The sequence below is a fragment of the Portunus trituberculatus genome, chromosome 18, assembly GCF_017591435.1.
Source record: "Portunus trituberculatus isolate SZX2019 chromosome 18, ASM1759143v1, whole genome shotgun sequence".
NCBI classification, from domain to species: domain Eukaryota; kingdom Metazoa; phylum Arthropoda; class Malacostraca; order Decapoda; family Portunidae; genus Portunus; species Portunus trituberculatus.
Genome location: NC_059272.1, coordinates 11149550 through 11169549, shown reverse-complemented (window position 1 = coordinate 11169549; position 20000 = coordinate 11149550). Strand labels below are relative to the sequence as shown.

Below are 20000 nucleotides of genomic sequence, written 5' to 3'. Positions count from 1 at the left end.
TTCCATACACCACAAAGACCAAAACGAAGCACACGATCAGCGATACTGATCTTGGCATTGGCAAGACCCTTGAGGTAAGACTCACTTTCACATAATTAAAATGGCACCTATCATTTAACATTTTTACCTTACATGTGTGGAGAGAGAGAGAGAGAGAGAGAGAGAGAGAGAGAGAGAGAGAGAGAGAGAGAGAGAGAGAGAGAGAGAGAGAGAGAGAGAGAGAGAGAGAGAGAGAGTATATTAGGCCTGTAGTCTCTCGTTCGGTGCTGATGCCATATGCTAGGTACATGTTTACATCTTACAAGATTGGCACATAGGCTACTAGCAAATATTAAAGTTTCTAAAGGTAAAATACTGGGATCTATAGTCCTCCAAATCTAAATGCGGCTTTCTGGCTCGGCTCCTTAGGGAATAACAGGCGTTCCAGCTCTGCCAAGTCTACATGAACTAGCAAATTAGAGCTCTGTATACACAAGTAAGAGGCATATAAAATGTTTTAACGAAAATCCAGGATCATCAAATACTAATAGAAATTAGTTAAAAGAAAAATTAACATTCCACACTTAATATATGCACATCACAATATACAGGCACCCCTGTGTAACAGTTTTGCTGTGAAAATGTTATAATCCTTATTCAACGTTAAAAACTTAGGTTATTCGTGTATAAGATAAAAATATTTTGACTTCATTCACGCGGCAACACTCATTACTGTCCAAGCACGGCTTGCCTGCGAGACACAGGGTCACGGTGGTAGCTATCTATCCCCCCCCCACACACACACACACAGTGCAAATTTAAGGATGCAAATTGAATATAGGCATAAGGAAGGATCACAGAGAGAGAGAGAGAGAGAGAGAGAGAGAGAGAGAGAGAGAGAGAGAGAGAGAGAGAGAGAGAGAGAGAGAGAGAGAGAGAGAGAGAGAGAGAGAGAGAGAGAGAGAGAGAGAGAGAGAGAGAGAGAGAGAGGCACGGGAAAAAGAGCGAGAGCGATAAATGAGATGGTCCAGGTCACACACTTGGCCATTCAAATTCTGAGTGAAACATGGCAACAGTGAAAGACCTGCTCTTCCCTAAGGGGACACCCAAAAAAACCACATTTAGACTTGGAAGACTATAATAATGATCTAAATGCATGTCTTCAAATGTCAGGTGAAATCCTTATTTCATATTCTGAACTTAATTTTTCTTATTTTTCCAATGTTTGTCAGAACAGGGTGCATCTTATGAGCCCAAGCGTCTTATAAGCCATCAAATACGGTACCATATATACACAGCTATATATTATAATAAAAATATTTCAAATGTTTTATGGTTAGCAACGCACTACTAGTGTTGACATCTCTCTCCATTCTCCTCATTCAATGCTTTACCAAACACATTGTACATATCCCATAACCAATATCCTTTGACTTAAGGTGGGTTCACACATGTCAATATGTTAGTGGCAATGCTATCCAAAAAACAAGGCACAATATGTTGATCTTGTCCAGACGCTAGCAACTTTGATTACATTATGACGTCATGAAAGAGGATTTGAACATGTGGTGTCCAGATGCTGATAAGAATAGAGGTAGAAAGAAAGAATGAACTGGTAATTTTTTCATATTACACAAATTATTTAGAATAATACGATGGCGATACTTTGCTGGTATGGCAAATCTCAAGTTACAATATTTCGTGAGATGTTTCTTTGTGCTGCCATATTCTCATCACAGCTAATTGCAACATAGATGTGCTTCACCTCCACAACAGCTAATGATGCATGATAAACATCATTAGGGAGATCAGCATATACCACCTTGTTGTCAGTTAGACCCTGTTACTATGGCAATGATCATTTTTTGTTTATTGCAGCTGAGAGCTGTACAAAAGCATTTGTTAGAGGATACATGTTGCAAGGACTGCGAGATGCATGCTGACACGCTCTTTTAGACACAGTTGTGGGTTCAGCAATGGATTAATCTATTCTACACACACACACACAGCGTAGTGTAGTGGTTAGCATGCTCGGCTCACAACCGAGAAGACACGGGTTCGAATCCTGCGAGTGGCGAGGCACATGGGCGAGCCTCTTAATGTGCAGACCCTGTTCACCTAGCAGTAAATAGGTACGGAATGTAACTTGGGGGGTTGTGGCCTCGCCGTCTCGGTGTGTGCTGAGATGTGTGTGGTGGTCTCAGTCCTAACTGAAGATCGGTCAGTATGAGCTCTGAGCTCGTTCCATAATAGGGAAGACTGGCTGGGTGACCAGCAGGCGACCAGTGAACATTTTATATATATATATATATATATATATATATATATATATATATATATATATATATATATATATATATATATATATATACACACACACACTCTCAACCCTCATTTTTCCTGAGTAAATGGTGCAGGCACTGGTCCGGATAATGTAAACGTCTGGATAGCACAAATGAGTCCTTTGTTTCCTAAATATGGTCATTTGTTTCCCTGGTTTACAGGAGGGGTGGGACTACAATTTTTTTTTTCTCTGATGAATTAAACCTAATTAACTTTATCAAAATTAACACTAAAACTAACCTAACAGTACCATATATTGCGGCTGATCTGGCACACAATTCGACCTCTACAATTTGACCCAAAAATGTTCCATTATCGGTTTACCTTGGAAATAAGTCAACTTTCCTTAACTATTACTTAGCCTGCTCCAATGTTGCCTTGAGTCATTAAGTAGTGGGTTCTAAATTACATTTTACCTACAGTAAAATAAATAAAACAAGTAAAAAAGACTGAAAACACCTCCAACTTCAAGCATATCAACATAAAGAAGCTGCCAATTTTTTTTATTTTTTTTTTCCGTACTCACCTATTTCACCACTATATCAGATGAATATTTACTTTAAAAACTCTAATGGTAAGTATCCTTCCACCTTCAGTCCAGCTATTCATGGGGACTGCACATACTCCCAAAAGGAATATGTTCAAGGGCAATATGAATATTTCATAGGCAAGGGACTCGGGGAGGCCAGATAAGATTCCTGGCTCAGAGACATTCTCTTCATCCACCATGTAGTGCAGGGGACTGACACTCTGTGGTAAGTAAAAAGAACATACATACACAAATACTGTAGTTTATTACTATAGAATACAAAAGCTGAAAACATAATCATTTCATTATGATACAATCATGATTGACTGCTCAGTGCTGCCACCTAGTGACAAGCATTCCTTTTGAACAGCTGTTTAGGCACAAAATTTTAAATATAATTCAGTCCTTAAGTATTTTAGATTTATTTAGTTCTATGTTTTTAGCTTTTGTATCAATAAATATTCTGTAGTAATAAACTATGATATTTGTGTAGATATATTGTTGTTCCAACTTATTACAGAGTGTCAGTCACCTGCACAACATGGTAGAGGAAGAGGCCTCTCCCTGAATTAGTAGTCTTATCAGAAGCTTGGAGGTATTTAAAGCAGCACCTTTTCCACTCCTTACTTTTACCTTGGTGCACCTTTACCACTTTCACTTGATGATACATCCACACAGTATCTAGAATATTCTATTAGCTAACTTTTTTTTATTTACTTGTGTCCCAAAGAGTTTGCTTGGCCACACCATACTCCAACTCTAGCTCCTTCCTCTAATTTTCCTATCAATTCAAGCTTTTATGTCACAGCTAGAGCCATTCATTTATGCGTAACACCCCTGGAAGACATAATTAAGAGTTCTAAGGTACTGAACAATGCACAAACTTGCTCACTGATACCGGACAATACAGTGTTGGCTAGACTTGTTTACAACCGCCTGCCGCAGTGGCGCCGCCATCTATTGCCCATTTCTGGAAGTGTGCGACAAGCACATTGTTTGAATTCATTTGTTGGCTGTCTGGACTCAAATTATTAAATCATTAACTGGACACTGTCCCGATTAAGCAAAATCTAGATAAACCTGTGTGTGTGTGTGTGTGTGTGTGTGTGTGTGTGTGTGTGTGTGTGTGTGTGTGTGTGTGTGTGTGTGTGTGTGTGTGTGTGTGTGTGTGTGTGTGTGTGTGTGTGTGTGTGTGTGTGTGTGTGTGTGTGTGTGTGTGTGTGTGTGTGTGTACGCAGCAAACCTTGAACACCATACAGTTTAGTTCAGTAATCATGTTCACTTAATGCAATTTTCACATTGTGATCCCTTCAGGAATGTATTCCTCACATAAATTGAGAAATCCCTGTATATAGTCAATCCAACAAAAGTCCCAATATCGATACATCTATATACACATCCTCCACCAGGTAGGGGGTTAAATCTTTTAATAATGTAAATGTGATCCCATTGAAGCACTATAAGCAAAGATTTTTAGTTAGCTTAGGAAGTAATCCAGCAGCAATACATATGCCTAATAGCAGAGAGAGAGAGAGAGAGAGAGAGAGAGAGAGAGAGAGAGAGAGAGAGAGAGAGAGAGAGAGAGAGAGAGAGAGAGAGAGAGAGAGAGAGAGAGAGAGAGAGAGAGAGAGAGCCACCCTCACATAAGAAAACCAATCCAATCATCAGATTACCATCCTCCACTTTCCTTTACTAATAATCATTACTATGCCATTCTTATAATTAACAGAACTCTCTACTACTATCCCCAACTCACATTATCAATTCCTAATCCAGTTGTGTTATCTAAATCCTTGTGGATTAAGGCCATCCACTATCATTGCTCATATTGTAATCAGGTTTGATTGGAAGCCTGTGAATGATATATTTAACAAAAACTTGAACTGTAATGCAAGTATTACGTCTACAGATACTCTTAAGCAAATCCAAATTAAATGTTAAAGTATCTATAATCCAATTTGAAAATATAATATTTGTAGAATGACTGAGCTGACAGTCCAAACAACCTACCCTCTGTCCTCTGGACTACGTGAGCGTTCTCTCTCACGGTCTCGGTCTCTTGAAGGTGTTCTTGACCTCTCCCGAGTGCGACTACGGCTGCGATACCTGGAGCGGGAGCGGGACCTGGACCTGTCCCGAGACCGACTTCGATCCCTGGAGTGTGAGCGGTCCCTGGTCCTGCTTCGTGAGCGGGACCGAGAGCGGGTGTAGGATCTTCGGCGGCGTGGGCTTCGGCTCCTACTTCTCGACCTGGAGTATCTGATGCATGAGTGCTACGTTAAGATCCTCGGGCAAAGTTATGATTAGTAACTTGTGCAAATCTGAGGAACTTTTTTCTCACCAGGATGTTATGTAGACTGCCTAACATCCATACTCATGAGGATCAAGCTTACATTCTGCCATGCACAGAACTAGTGCCTGGATGCCAGAAATGCTTCAATTCAGCCAGGCATGACCAATAGTATAGGCATGAAAAGCATTACAACAGCTCTTCCACCATTAAAAATATTTATGGTCAATTCAGCAATACACATTGAGCAACTACAGCATCTCATTATAACATCTGTAATGCTAAATTTGATAAGACAATATGTCTAATTCATGCTGACTGACCATAAATGGATTTGCACAATGGACACCTTCCAATATACTATCCTTATTTACTTACATGAACTGCCTCTGGCTGAAAATGGTTAATTGAACAAAATGAAGGGGACTACATAATTTATAAGTTCTACCTAAATTAGAACAAAACAACCATGAATCAAATTTTACACCAGTAAGCTTACTGTGCCTGTCAAGAGTCATGAATCTCGGAAGAGAGTTGTCTGAAGGTCTGACGTTCGATCACGTAGGTAGGGTCATGTAACTGCGTTGTTTAACCAGCGCTGAACGCTCATGTAACTGCGATGTTCGAGTAGAGCACGAGAGAAGTCTACGCTGACTGACTGGCAGGCAGTAAGCTTTACAAATGAGGCCATGAAGTTCAAGGTGTGGCCAGAAGATCAAATTCAAGTCGTACTGCGACGATCGATCGACAGAGCGCCGATCTTTGACTACTCGAGGTTTGGGAATGGGGATCTCAGCCGTTTTGCCTACAAAATATGAGTGTTCTGTCAATAGCAATTCCACTAGGTGATCATCCCTTAACCTTTTACATGACTAGATTAAGTAGACCACACAAAACAAGTCCACATGACAGGGCTAAGCCAGAGATTAAGCATCACAGAAAACTCACAAAGAAACATTATGGTAAAACAAAAATAAATAAATAAATAAATAAAAATAAATAAAATAAAACAAAAAAAAAAGTTGAAGCTACACCTTAACTTGCTTAAAACCCTGAAAAAAGGAATCAGGTGAATTTGATCTGATTCTGGCCTCTGATGACAACATAGGCTTATTGACCAAAGCTCAGAAATTGAAAATTCGTGCAACAATTACCAGATGGAAATTAACTCATCATGTAACTGACATTCCTTACACAGAAAAACTCACCTTGAGTACCGCCGGCTGTACCTATAACAGTCTCTAGCATAATGGCCACGCTCTCCACACTCATAGCAGCGATCCTCTGGATGGAAGGGTCGTCCACGGCGAGGTGGCGGGCCCCTGAATCTGTTGCGGGACTTGCCTGTTGACAGCTCTACACGGACACGTCGGCCGCATATTGTCCTACAAGGGCATCGTAAGATAAGTTATATATTCAAAGAACTTAAGTCAAAATAAAAATATTATTAAATAACATGAACAAACAAACCTGTCATGTCCAAAGGGTAACGTGTGTAGCACAAATAGATAAGTCAAGTACAGATTAATAATGCAATGTCCAAAATAGTTATAAATATATTAATAAACAAATAAACTATCCATAAAAACAAGCAGGGAATCCAATACAGGGAAACCTAGACAAAGCATCACACCCACACACTATTCAGTCTTGTCAAGTTGGACACTTATGGGAAACAATAAAATAATACACCACCATACTAATATTTATGAAACCAGATACAATACAGTTTGCCCAACAACATACAACAGTTTACCAATGGAAGGTAAAATAAAAAATAAATAAATAAAAAAAAAAATAAATAAATAAATAAATAAAAATAAAATAAAAATAATAAATAAATAAATAAATAAATAAAAAATAAATAAACTAGTACAAGAGCAATAACATTTTTTTACAGCAATATTGCATGTAACCTGCAATTAGCACTCACCTGCCGTCAAGACCACGCACAGCATCTTCTGCATCACGAACATCTTCAAACTCAACAAAAGCAAAGCCAGGGGGATTGCGGGCCACCCAAACATTTCTCAGGGGTCCATAGTAGGAGAAAGCTTCCTCCAGCTCCTGTTTAGATGCCCCTGACCCAAGATCCCCCACATACACCTTGCAATCCAGTGACGACGGCATGCTGCGACACTGCAAAAAATGGTACAACAAATAAGTCAAAGACTTCTTGATATCAAAGATGAAATAAATGCAACAAGTGCAATATATTCTTTACACAGTTTCCTGATGATACAGCACATACAGATTTTTGAAGGCTGCAAAATCTTTCATGTGACAGAATATGGATGTAAACTTATGATGATAAAGTTACGAACTTTTTAAGAACATTAGTTTGATTAACACTCAAACATAAGAGCCTACATCATCCACCCGTGCTTGACTGGATCAGTGATGATGCCTGATATCTCTAAAATTAATCCAGAACTTTCAATCTCATTAAATACAGTGATGCCTTGGAATACAAACTTTAAATTTTGTTCTTACTCTAAAGCATCAAAATACAGGCAACCCTTCCTTAACGAAGGGGTTACGTTCCTAAAAAAAACCTTTGTACAGTGAAATTTCGTTAAGCGAACCAATTATAACAAGTTTAACCCCTGACTTGAGCTGCCATTGAGAGTAAACAAAGCGAGAGTGCATCATAGTATAGTAAAAGGTTTAATGAAAGTAAAATTATGAAGTTAAACATTTAAGCAGTTTAATTTAAGACCAAGTCATTATAATGTACACTAATGTATGTATGTAAGTAACTCTATAATGCTGATGATCTTATATTTATGAGGGGAGGGAGAGTGGAGTGGGAAATACGCTAGCTGGCAACCTGTTGACTGTAAACAAATGGTGCATCATTGTGCTGCATACAAAACTTGTGTACCACATTTCCACAAGGCTTTCCATTTTATCCATTGCAGAGTCACGAGTTCAGGTGGTTCTTTTAGCTTGCAAGGAAGATATGATCTCACCAGCCTTCTTAATAGAGTCTGCTGACTTGAAAATGGTGGCAAGCAATGCTATTAGTTTTCTCACTTCCATCATGTCTGTGAATAATATTCAACTTCACTTCGAGAGTAAGAGACTTCCTGGTCTTCTTAGCAATGCTAGGTGACATTGCATGGCATTTTGGTGGCATGTAGAGCGAGGGAAAACGAGCTGCTGCTGAAGCTGTTATTGTTCTGAAATAGGGGAGTGAGTGGTGCGCGTTTTGTCCACAAGAGATGCTGGTGTATTCAAAAGCCTGTTGACTTGCGTGATACGGCGGGGCTTACAAACTTGGAAAAAATTACCTTGATAAAATTTCGTTAAAGCGAGTTTGGTGTTCGTTAAACGAGCAGATGGTAGTAAAAGGAAACCTTCGTTGCAGCGAAATTTCGTTGTGTGAACCTTCGTTAAGCGGGGGTTGCCTGTACATATATTCTTATGGAAGAGATTATAATTCGTTCCAAACCACCTCCCAAGATAAAAAAAAAAAAAAAAAAAAAAAAAAAATTATCACCTAATTTCTTAGTTTTTAACATACTAATTTTCAATGTATACTACTACTACTACTATTATGCTATAACTATAGAAGATAGGAAAATAAAGCAGGAAAGTAAGCAAAATGTAATATAATGAAAATTCAACTTCTCATGGTCAGAAACAAGCGTCACCACATCCTCCTCATGTGACTCCATCAAGCCAGCACCACACACTTATATAAGCCAATAAGTTTACTTTGATATATTGCATTCATTATGGAAAATAAATCAAGGAAGTAAGCAAATTGTAAAATGAAAATTCAACTTCTTTGCGGTCAGAAACAAGTGTCAACACATCCTCCTCAGACGACTCCATCAAGCCAGCAATACGCACTCTTATCCAAACCAATAACGAGACAAAAAATAGCGATTCCAATATTGTCATGCATCATATGTTTCTGAACTGCTTACTTATCCATGGAAATACATGTATATTTTATATCTCACCAAGAAATACATAAATTATAAAATACAGCATATTGACATAAGTGGTCTCACCATCCTTATGCTTGGTGCCCTCACACTTCCACAAACATATCCTTGTAAAAGCTCATACATGATTGGCCAAAAGTCCACCATCTTGAAAACAATGGGTCAATGACAGGCCTCGATATATGACAGATAGCCTCAAGAATAAACAAACTGTGCAGCATAAAGGAGCGTGCAGGTCCAGATATAAGATGTATGTATCTGGACCGTGGGAGTGCGGATTCTGAAAAGCGCCCATGATCATGCCTGATGGGCTCTAACGTAAGAGCCATGATTGTGCCTGATGGGCTATAAGGGTTAAGGCTTTTAATTCATGAGCTGGATACTCTCTCTTCCCTTCGGATCTTCTAGAATCTTCCATTTGTTTGTCTGTGTGTCTTGTGACCATGTGTGCTGCTACGCTAGGATCTTAATAATAAAAAAAAAAAAAAAAAAAAATCCGTGGCAATACAAAACAATAACCAAACAACTGCAAACAACATTCCTTAAGCACTGAGGCAGCGTGGTGCCCCAGCATGCAGTCAGCTGATCGTGCAGTGCTGCGCGCAATCTGTTAACTGCGTTTGTTATTGTACGCACTCCAAAACAATGTTCGTCCTGCAATGCAATGCAGGACATATAAAGAGAAGCTGCAAGAAGCCTTCAGGCATACATGTGCCAGTCTTTGTATGAAAGATACCTACCTACTTCTATCCATCAATCCTATCCATATACCTGCCTTTGTTTAAAGTCTCCTATTAACTTAGCACTAACAACCTGATTACTGAGTCTGTTCCATTCATCTACCACTATTTGGGAATCAGTTCCTTCCTATCTCTTTTACTTACCTAAATTACTCAAGCTTGAACCCATTATTTCTGGTTCTTTCCTATCTCTTTTTCTTACCTAAATTACTCAAGCTTGAACCCATTATTTCTGGTTCTTTCCTATCTCTTTTTCTTACCTAAATTACTGAAGCTGTTCTGAACCCATTATTTCTGGTTCTTTCCTATCTCTTTCTTACCTAAATTACTCAAGCTTGAACCCATTATTTCTGGTTCTTTCCTATCTCTTTTTCTTACCTAAATTACTCAAGCTTGAACCCATTATTTCTGGTTCTATCTTACCTACTGATCCCTGGATACATTATGTATTTACACCAGAGAATTGGTAGGATAGGTGGAGGAGTAGTTATTTATGTAAAAAAAATCCTTCATTTCCAGTCAGGTTAATGGTATTAAGGTAGATAACAGTAGAGTCCTTATGGCTGGATGTTAGAGTAAACAAAAGTAAGGTTATTATATTAGAGTAGGAGCTTTTTATAGACCACTTAACCAGTCAGCAGATATAGACAACCTTATGGTAGATGAGATAAATAGGGGGTGTACTAGTCAGACAATTATCTTAGGGGATTTTAATCTTAAGTCAGTAAACTGGGAGAGGATGGTAGGAGATGCTAGTGAAAATAAGTTTATGGAAAGTTTTCAGGATAACTATTTAGTGCAGATGGTAGATAAACCTACTAGGGGGAGGAAGGAAGGTTTTAGACATAGTACTAACAAATATTGAGCATTGTTTAAAGGAAGTTGAGGTAGGAGAGACTTTAGCAAACAGTGACCATCATATAATTAGATTTATCATTAATTCCAGTAGGGATAATATAGTGAATAAGACTAGAGTCCCAAACTATCAGAAAGGCAATTATGGTAGGTTACGTCAGTTATTAGGAGAGGTAAACTGGGAAGATAGTTTTGGAAATAAAACTGCACAGGAGATGTGGGATATTTTTAAGGTTGTAGTAAAGGGTATAGTGATGCAGTGTATCCCTTACAAAGATATAAGGCAGAGAAACAGGAAGCCATTATGGTGGACTCATGAGATAGGTAGCCAGATCAGAGAGAAGAGGGCATACAGAGAGTTGCAGAAAAGTGGGAAGATGTAGATTTGATTAGGTACAGACAGGTCAGGGATGATTTGAGTAAGGTTATAAAAAAAGTAAAAGGCAGGCAGAGATAAAACTAGCTAGAGCTGGGAGTAAAGATCCCAAAAATTATATAGTTATTACAAGGTCAGTGATAAAAGAAATAAGGATAGGATTGGACCACTCAGAAAAGATGGTGTAGTAGTGGATCAAAATGAAGACATAGTAGAATTATTGAATGAACAATTTTCTTCAGTATTTACTAGGAAAGAATAGGAAATCCTGTTACAAACAGTGCGACGAGTAGTTTAAGAGCTTTAGAAAATATTGATATAAAACCGGGAATTATTAGGAAATTTATTCTTGAACTAGACGATAGGAAAGCTAGTGGTCCTGATGAGCTACATGCCAGAGTACTTAGGGAGGGTGTAGACAGTATTTCTGAAGCACTTAAGTTAATCTTTGAAAGATCACTTAGGTTTGCTGAGATACCTCAGGACTGGAAGTTAGCTAATGTTACTCCAATATTTAAAAAGGTAGGAAGGATGATGCGAATAATTATAGACCGATCAGTTTAACTAGTATAGTATGTAAGATACTAGAGAAAATCATTAAGGGTAGTATTTGGGAGCATTTAAATGAGAATAGATTAATTAGAGATACCCAACATGGCTTTAGATCAGGGAGGTCCTGTCTTACAAATTTGCTCGATATCTTAGAATATATTACCAAGGAGTTAGATGATGGAAATAGCATAGATGTTATATATCTAGATTTTAGCAAGGCGTTTGATAAGGTACCGCATAGGAGGCTAGTGTACAAATTGAGACTACATGGGATAGGGGTAGGTTAGTTGATTGGATTAGTGAATGGCTTTCTGATAGGAAACAGAGAGTAGTATTAAATGGGGCAATGTCTGAGTGGAAGGAAGTGGTTAGTGGGGTACCCCAAGGATCAGTGCTAGGACCTCTTCTTTTCTTGGTGTACATTAACGATTTAGATATAGGAATTAGTAGCAAAGTATCAAAGTTTGCAGATGATACTAAGATAGCATGTGCAGTACAGGGTGAAAAGGACAATTACAGAATACAACGAGACCTGGACAGGCTGATAGCATGGGCAGACAGGTGGCAGATGGAGTTTAATTCTAAAAGTGTCAGGTTATGCATTTAGGTAAAGACAACACAAACTTTAACTATGAGATGGAGGGATGTTGGCTAGAGGCAGTAGAGGAAGGAAAGGATTTAGGAGTAGTGATAGACAGGACTATGAAATTTTCAAAGCAATGTTTAGAAGCAAGAAATAGGGCAAATAGGATCCTGGGTTTTATAAATAGAAATGTTAGTTATAAAAGTAAGGAAGTGGTGCGTAGCTTATATAATTCCTATGTTAGGCCCCATTTAGAGTATTGCATACAGGCCTGGTCACCCCACTATAGGCAGGATATCAACATGTTAGAAGCAGTTCAGAGAAGAGCAACTAGGATGATACCAGCATTAAAGCGCCTGGAGTATAGAGATAGATTAAAGGAATTAAACATGTTTTCATTTGAGAGGAGATGTATAAGAGGGATATGATAGAGTTATTTAAAATGTTCTCAGATACAAACTACATAGATGTGAGATCTTTCTTTACCTTAGAGGAGGGAAATAGGACTAGAAATCATGGCAGGAAGATTAGAAAGCAAGGCTGCAGGTTAGATATAAGAAAATATTTCTTTAGTCATAGGGTGGTAGACTTCTGGAATGCATTGCCAGAGATGGTTGTAAATAGCACTAGTTTGACAATGTTTAAAAACAGATTAGATAAGCAGTTAAATTTATTAGATTTATAATTATGTATAGCACTGCATGATAGTTTTTATAAGAAATTTACAATAGTTAAACAAGACATGATCCCCATGTATGGGGACCACAAATTGTAGAGGATTTCACTGCAGGACTTAGCCCTGTTAATGGGCCAAATATTTAGAATTAGTATAAAATGTATTGTGTACTTGTAAGTGTATCTTTAAGTACTGATGACAAGGTCGCTGTGCGACTGATACAGGATAACCTAGATGGACCCTGGTGGCCCTTTGTTATCCTATTATTTATGTTATGTTATGTTAACATCCTAAAAATTTTACTTTGTCCCCTTTGTTATACCCTTATACCAACTGAAGACTTATCAGGTTCCCTCAACCTACATCACTCTAAGAAATGCAGATTTAATCCCTTCCTTACCGCAAGACTGTTTTGTGGTACGTGCGTACCACGCGCAAAAGCGACCTCGTGGTACCGCAAGATGCTGCCGTGTGCGTGCGTACCACCAATACATTTCCGTGTATAACCGTGGCCTGAGTGCGGATTTTGCCTTTTTCATACTCCGCGTGGTTCACTATAAACAAACAAACACTGGAGGCGTTATTTTTAGCCACCCCAGCGTAACAAAACCATCCCCCCCACTAGCCAATCAATATCGGAGTTAATTTTCCATGCATAAACTATAAAGCCAATCACTATTCTTTGACATATATTATTCCCACAGTCCCCCCAAGAACATCAGTTCTCTAGTATCGGCCGTGGTGAAACTGTTCTATTGCCTCTAGTTAGAGATAATGGCGTCTGCTTCGTGTAGCAGCGATGAGGATTATCATAATTATGAGACAGATAGTGAGGATATACTGGAAGACTCTCCAGATGAATATGATTCAGACTATGATCCTGAAAAAGAAATAGGAGAGAGTGATAGTGACAGCAGTGTTGAAACCCTCTCGGCAAGTGAGGGGGAGCAGCCTAGTTATGACTGCCTCAGGGCCACCCTCACCAGGTGCAGTGTGTGTGGTGCTGAATTTATGATTAGTGCACAATTTATGATTATGTTTACGTTTTCTTTTATTAATAAAATGACAAAAATATGTTTGGAAAAAAGTACATAACACTGAGTTAGAAAGAAATATAATGTGTAGATCTGGCCGTGAGGCACGTGCGCACACGGGCAGGGGACTGCGGTATAGGAGAGGAACGCTTTGTTTACATCGGGGGGTGGCTGTGGTAAGGAAGGGGTTAACATTTTCAACCTCACTTCACAGGGGCTATCCCTCATCCCCTGTATCCTTTAAGTAATTCTCCTATGTACTGGTTCTAACAGACCAACATTCTTCTGTAAAGCATAACCTAGATGAGGTCTGACCAGTGCCAAATACAACTTTAACGTTACTTTCTTACCATAGCTGGGTGTAACTTTTAATATTTTCAGATGGCATTGCTGGATCTGGTGCAACTACAACTTTTGACTATTTTTAGCCATCCCAGTGTGACTTGCAGCTTTGCAACTATTAAATTACAATGAAAATTTTTGCACAATAACAAAAACATGATTTATTACTAATTTTCTTTTTTTAGTTAAAGCACAGCCTAAACTAATATCTGGAAGTCAACCTCCTCCATATCTTCCTGGCCTATCTCCTCCAGCCACAACAATTTAGAGAGAGAGAGAGAGAGAGAGAGAGAGAGAGAGAGAGAGAGAGAGAGAGAGAGAGAGAGAGAGAGAGAGAGAGAGTCGTCTTTGTTCCTGTTAAGTTGTGGAAAATTGGTGTTGCGACTTTAATCAGTCCTACTTTTCAAAACAATTGCAACTTTCAAAATTCATGGAGCAGCAAAGTCACAACTTGGTGCTGCATTCTTATTCTTTATGTAAGAATGTAAGAGGGGAAAGCTAATACCCAGCTCAGCTTTTAACACTATTAAAAATTATTCCTGGTATCCCATTTGTCTTATTTTTAGCCTTTATGCATTGTTTTCTTAGAGATCTGAGAGTTAACTATCTACAACCTTTCTTATCTTTGTGATTTAGTGTGTACCTAGTGTGGGTTTCCTCAATACTAAATACTTTGCATTTATTAATATTTAACTGCATTTGCCATCTGTCTGTCTAATCTTTCATCCTTCCATCCTATCCAAAGCCGCATTTAGATTTGGAAGACTATACCAATTCTACTATCCAAGTCATACAAATGTATTACAAACAGAGCTGGATGCATTACTGGATATCAGGTAGTCCAGTACTGTTCCTCCGACCTCAAAACGCAGATAGTCTGTTCCTGTACTTATGCGCCTAAAATTTTTTCCTTTGATCCAGTACTGCACTTCAAGTACCATACCCAAAACTATTAAAGCGCACCTGAAAAATCTAGTTCACACCTCAAAAAATAAAAGCAAAATACAAGACAATAATACATCAGAGCTCTCTCTCTCTCTCTCTCTATGTATATGTGTGTGTGTGTGTGTGTGTGTGTGTGTGTGTGTGTATATATATATATATATATATATATATATATATATATATATATATATATATATATATATATATATATATATATGCTTGGTGGTGGCACAGACTGACAAAAATGCCCAAAAGTAATGTTAGAGTACAGACTGTTTGTTGTCTTTTTATTTATTCATCCTTGAAAATCTGAGGTGGAAAAGTACAAAATCAAAATTTCACCTTTCTCCACCTGTCTCAAGTGCAGAGGTATGAACTTACAAACTTATAGTCCTGCTCCTCCAACAATGTGGATTGGGTGCGGCTGTGTTGGGAATTCCCGCTGTACAGTGGTGCTGCATGTCTCATAGCCAGCGATGTAGCAGAGTTCTAATATTAGTAAAACTTTAGCAAATATGGTCAGCAAATATACATACGCATTTAACCTTAGTATTACAACGTATGAGAGAACAGTAAACTTATTATTGATAATATATTCATAAGCCTGGCAAGAAACGTGGCATACATATTTTACAGTGTTGCTAAAAAATAAAAATAATAATATACTTATAAAGAGGTTTCCTTGCAGTTTGGGATGGGTAAATAGTTCCATAGTTATAATTAGATTATATCGTGAAGGAAAGTAATTTAAAATAAACTGACATAAGAAAAAAACTACATACAAATCCTTACGGCAGCAACACCAATCACGCCCGCCATCCATACAGGTGATGGGAGGTCAGCTGGTGTCCTTGACCAGGAAGAAAGAGAGGGGGAGGAAGAGGGAGGGGTAAGAGAGAGAGGGAGGAAGAGGGAGATTAAAGGTATGGCAGTGCTGTACTCCCGCTATTTCCCATGGGGGCCGCACCCAATCCACATTCTTAGACGAGCAGGACTAAGTCTTTCCACACGTGTCTCAGGTGCAAAGGTACAAACTTAAAATTTCACCTTTCCATACCCGTTATTTACACACTTTGAACCTCCACACCTAGCTTGGTATCATTCATAGGCACACATGCCTAAGTTCCTACTCTGTGCACCCATAATGGATGACCTCTGCTTTGACTGCAACCTTTGCTAGCTAGAATTTTATACTGATGTAGTAACACCAGCCATACCCTGGCACTATACTCCACCACCTTACTTTTACAGGAACCTTTATCAGTCAATAATGGATCTGTAACTGATCGAGGGCATTCCCACCAACCAGCCCCCTGCTAGGTTGAGTTAGCTTAGATTAGGGGTTAGATTTAGTTAAATTTCAACAATAACTTAGAGATTTCTATATTTCCTTTCCAATGTAGCCAAATATGGGCTCTAAACTTTTGTAGTGTTGCTAAATTTTATCTATTTTTTATTTCCCTACCTAAAGAAAGCTTTCTCAACAGGTCCCTAAGCTTGTTCAGTACTGTCTAAATATAGAGGTCCTCCAGTTCGTCTCATTTCCTGGGTCCTCTTTGCAGCTCTTTCACTTGGCTGACATGACGTAAGAATGAGCTGGAGGAACTTGTATATTAAGACAGTGCCGCCAGCATAACCTAGCCAATCTAATGGAAGACATATCAGCGGTACGTGTCGCTTCAATTAGGTAAGTTAGGTTATATCTAAGGCTGGGTTAAGTTAAAACAGTTTTGAGTTATATTTTCATTTCCACGTCATGTCTGCCGAATGAAGTCAAGAATAGGACCTCCTTTCTAATCATTAAAACAAGCATGGAAAATGATAAAGTACTTACTATACGACATGTCTGTGATGTTTTTAATGTGGGTATGGCTTTTGTAAGGCTATAGTAATTGAATGAATATTCCGGTGGCTGCAGAATCTAAGTCCACAATGATTTGTTTGGTTATCAGTTTCGTACAATAAACTCTAGATGATTTGTTCTCTCCATCCCTCCCCCCTCAACCTGCTCCAGCAAGCTTGGAGAACTGTGGAGAATCGAGGGTTTTAGGAGGGGGGGAGCTAAATGAGGTGAAATATGGCTATCCAAAACAATTCTAAGGACAAAAACAGCTGCATTTTAAGGAAAAGTTAGGACAATTTACTAACCTAACTTAAAACTAACCTAAAGTTTTGTAGCACCACCCCCTCTACGACACTAATCTAACGCTAACATAAACCTAACCTAACGTTCTCTAGATTAGGTTAGGTTAGGTTAGTAAATTTTCCTAATTTTTTCTTAAAATACGGCTGTTTTTGTCCTTAGAAGTTTTGGGATCGCCACATTTCGCCTCTTGGCTTCCCCCACCCTAAAACCCCCGATTCCCCACAGTCCTCCAAGCTTGCCGGAGCAAGATGGATGGGGGGGGGGGGGATGGAGAGAACAAATCATCTAGAGTTTATTGTACGAAACTGTAACAACCAACCAAATCATTGTGGACTTACCGGAATATTCATTCAATTACTATAGCCTTACAAAAGCCATCCCCACATTAAAAACATCACAGACATGTTGTATAGTAAGTAGTTTATCATCTTGCATGCTTGTTTTAATGATTAGAGAGGAGGTACTATTGACTTTTACAAAGCTGCGATCGGGGAGACGGGAAACGAGGCAAGCTGAAGGGACCTCTACATTAGGCCAGTGCCGCTCGTTGGTGTTGGCAGGAAGGCTGGTGACGAAAGGGAGGAAGGCCTTATTCTACACTTTTACCTTTAATCATACTATTAAATACTACTAACCTGGTACACTCAGTAATGCTATCCTAGCCTCCAAGCGTTGGTTACCCTACAAACTGCGTCAGGCTTAAGCTACTATGATCGCCGGATGGTCACTGTTACACGTGGAACATTTAGGTTTGAAAAAACAAAAAACAAAAAAACAAGCACAGCATGAAGTATAAGGAGCACAACCCGTACATTACATTAGTCTCACAGATCAATGAGGCATGTCCACGTGAGCAGGGCGGCACCGCCACCACCTCCAGGGGCATCCATGCCATCACCAAGGGACCTCGAGGGCAGGCACCATAGGCGAAAAATGAACATATACACATTACTGAAGGCATTTGGATCAAGAGATCTAAGTGCGGGTCATGCATAGGCGGCGTGGCGGTGAGGCGTGGGTCACAAATACAAAACGTGTCATGGCCGCCAGTTTCCCGCCCGTGGTGCCTATGCCGCTTCCACCGCCATAGCACGCCCAAGCCCTCCACGCCACCAGCACACTCCCCTTTAGGCTACTCACAATCCTGTGTGTCAGAAAACTTACCTGGATCACAACACGCCGCAGAGAAGGAGGACAACTGCGGTCCCGGAATCGGCACTACGCGCAGCCGCCACCAACACCATCGATCCGCGGCGCCTGCACGATGGTTCCTATATTACATCTGCCTGTGTGGGATATCTATTTAAATTAATAAATAACTATGTGTTGCGCAAGTGCTTAGTTAATTCATCATGAATGTTTATCTATCATAAATTGCTAGTGAACTGTAAAAATTTATATTTCACTATGGGCTTTTTTTTTTTTTTTGTGTGTGTGTTGCCACTTGACCATCTTTTATTTATCTTTATACTTAAAATACCTACTCAGATCGAAATTAAAATCAAATGATTTAAAATAATATTTATGACGCTTTGGAGCTTTTGAATTAAAAAACGATACACAGAAAATTTGCACCAGATTTTACAAACTACATATGGGCAAGAAATAATGTAGCTACTAGCTACATACATACCTACCTATAGGTAGCATACGATAGCAGATGACAATACTAGGCATTAGTGATCAGTTGGAGCTTTGTTGCCATAGGGGCAGTAGCACTAGTCTTCATTATGCACGTGTCTCCCAGAGCTGTGCTTGCACCTACGGGAGACAACACTGCATCACACGACTGGGTGGCAATGAGGCTCAGATTAGGCTACAAATACTTCTGGGAAGTCAATGCTTCTCCTGGTGTGTGCTGTTTGCTGTGTGCTGCACCAAAACAACACACCGCGTAGTGTAGTGGTTAGCACGCTCGACTCACACTCGAGAGGGTCCGGGTTCGAGTCCCGGAGGCGGCGAGGCAAATGGGCAAGCCTCTTAATGTGTGGCCCCTGTTCACCTAGCAGTAAATAGGCACGGGATGTAACTCGAGGGGTTGTGGCCTCGCTTTCCCGGTGTGTGGAGTGTGTTGTGTGGTCTCAGTCCTACCCGAAGATCGGTCTATGAGCTCTGATCTCGCTCCGTAATGGGGAAGACTGGCTGGTGACCAGCAGACGACCGAGGTGAATTACACTCTGCGTCACTATATCATGGAAAGTCCTCTCATTATTAAATTTAGACCACAAGATCAACATGACTTGTATAGCCTCATTGACCATCTCCTAGACTCAACCACTCTCAGGGATATACTCAGGGAATATCCTCAGTTTGCCCCCAGACTGTAGGATGTTTAGGCAATAAGGTGTGCAATATCTGTATTTATTTATTGAAGTACTTGTATTCTTGTTATATATACTGTCTAGTGTTATATTTTTTATACTTTAATTAAGTCTTTGCCCAGGGGGTGGGTGGCAAGGTCCATCCTCCTCCTTTGTTGTATTTCTTTATTAATTCAACAATAAATTTATCAATCAATCAATCAAGTTTCTGACTGAATATCGGTGCCTTGCGAAAACAAGACCAACATGTTGGTCTTGTGCAGTCGATTTGCGACTTTATTTACGTTGTGACGTCACGGAGTAAGCTTTGAAAATGTGGTGTCGATGGAGAGA

At 39.4% G+C, this 20000-nt stretch overlaps 1 protein-coding gene across 7 annotated transcripts in view; it reads right to left on the bottom strand.

Annotated features, from left to right (window-relative positions):
* The window catches only part of LOC123505342 (serine/arginine-rich splicing factor 7-like), a 19863-nt gene extending 1254 nt beyond the window's left edge, over positions 1-18609 (bottom strand). The window contains exons 1-7 of one of the 7 annotated variants that reach the window (XR_006675119.1): positions 18159-18247; positions 15993-16050; positions 15582-15689; positions 7075-7280; positions 6350-6526; positions 4862-5110; positions 3744-3821 (exon numbers count right to left, since the gene is read on the bottom strand). Coding sequence is in view for 5 of the 7 variants with exons in the window: in XM_045256558.1 (XP_045112493.1) it covers positions 4862-5110; positions 6350-6526; positions 7075-7280; positions 15582-15689; positions 15993-16050; positions 18159-18241 (881 nt within the window). In the remaining 2 variants the exon portion in view is untranslated. Of the gene's footprint in view, positions 1-3743; positions 3822-4861; positions 5111-6349; positions 6527-7074; positions 7281-15581; positions 15690-15992; positions 16051-18158; positions 18253-18510 lie in introns of those variants that run through there. The other 6 variants (XR_006675118.1, XM_045256558.1, XM_045256555.1 and 3 more) reach the window with 6 other exon arrangements.
* Positions 18610-20000: the final 1391 nt, after the last annotated feature.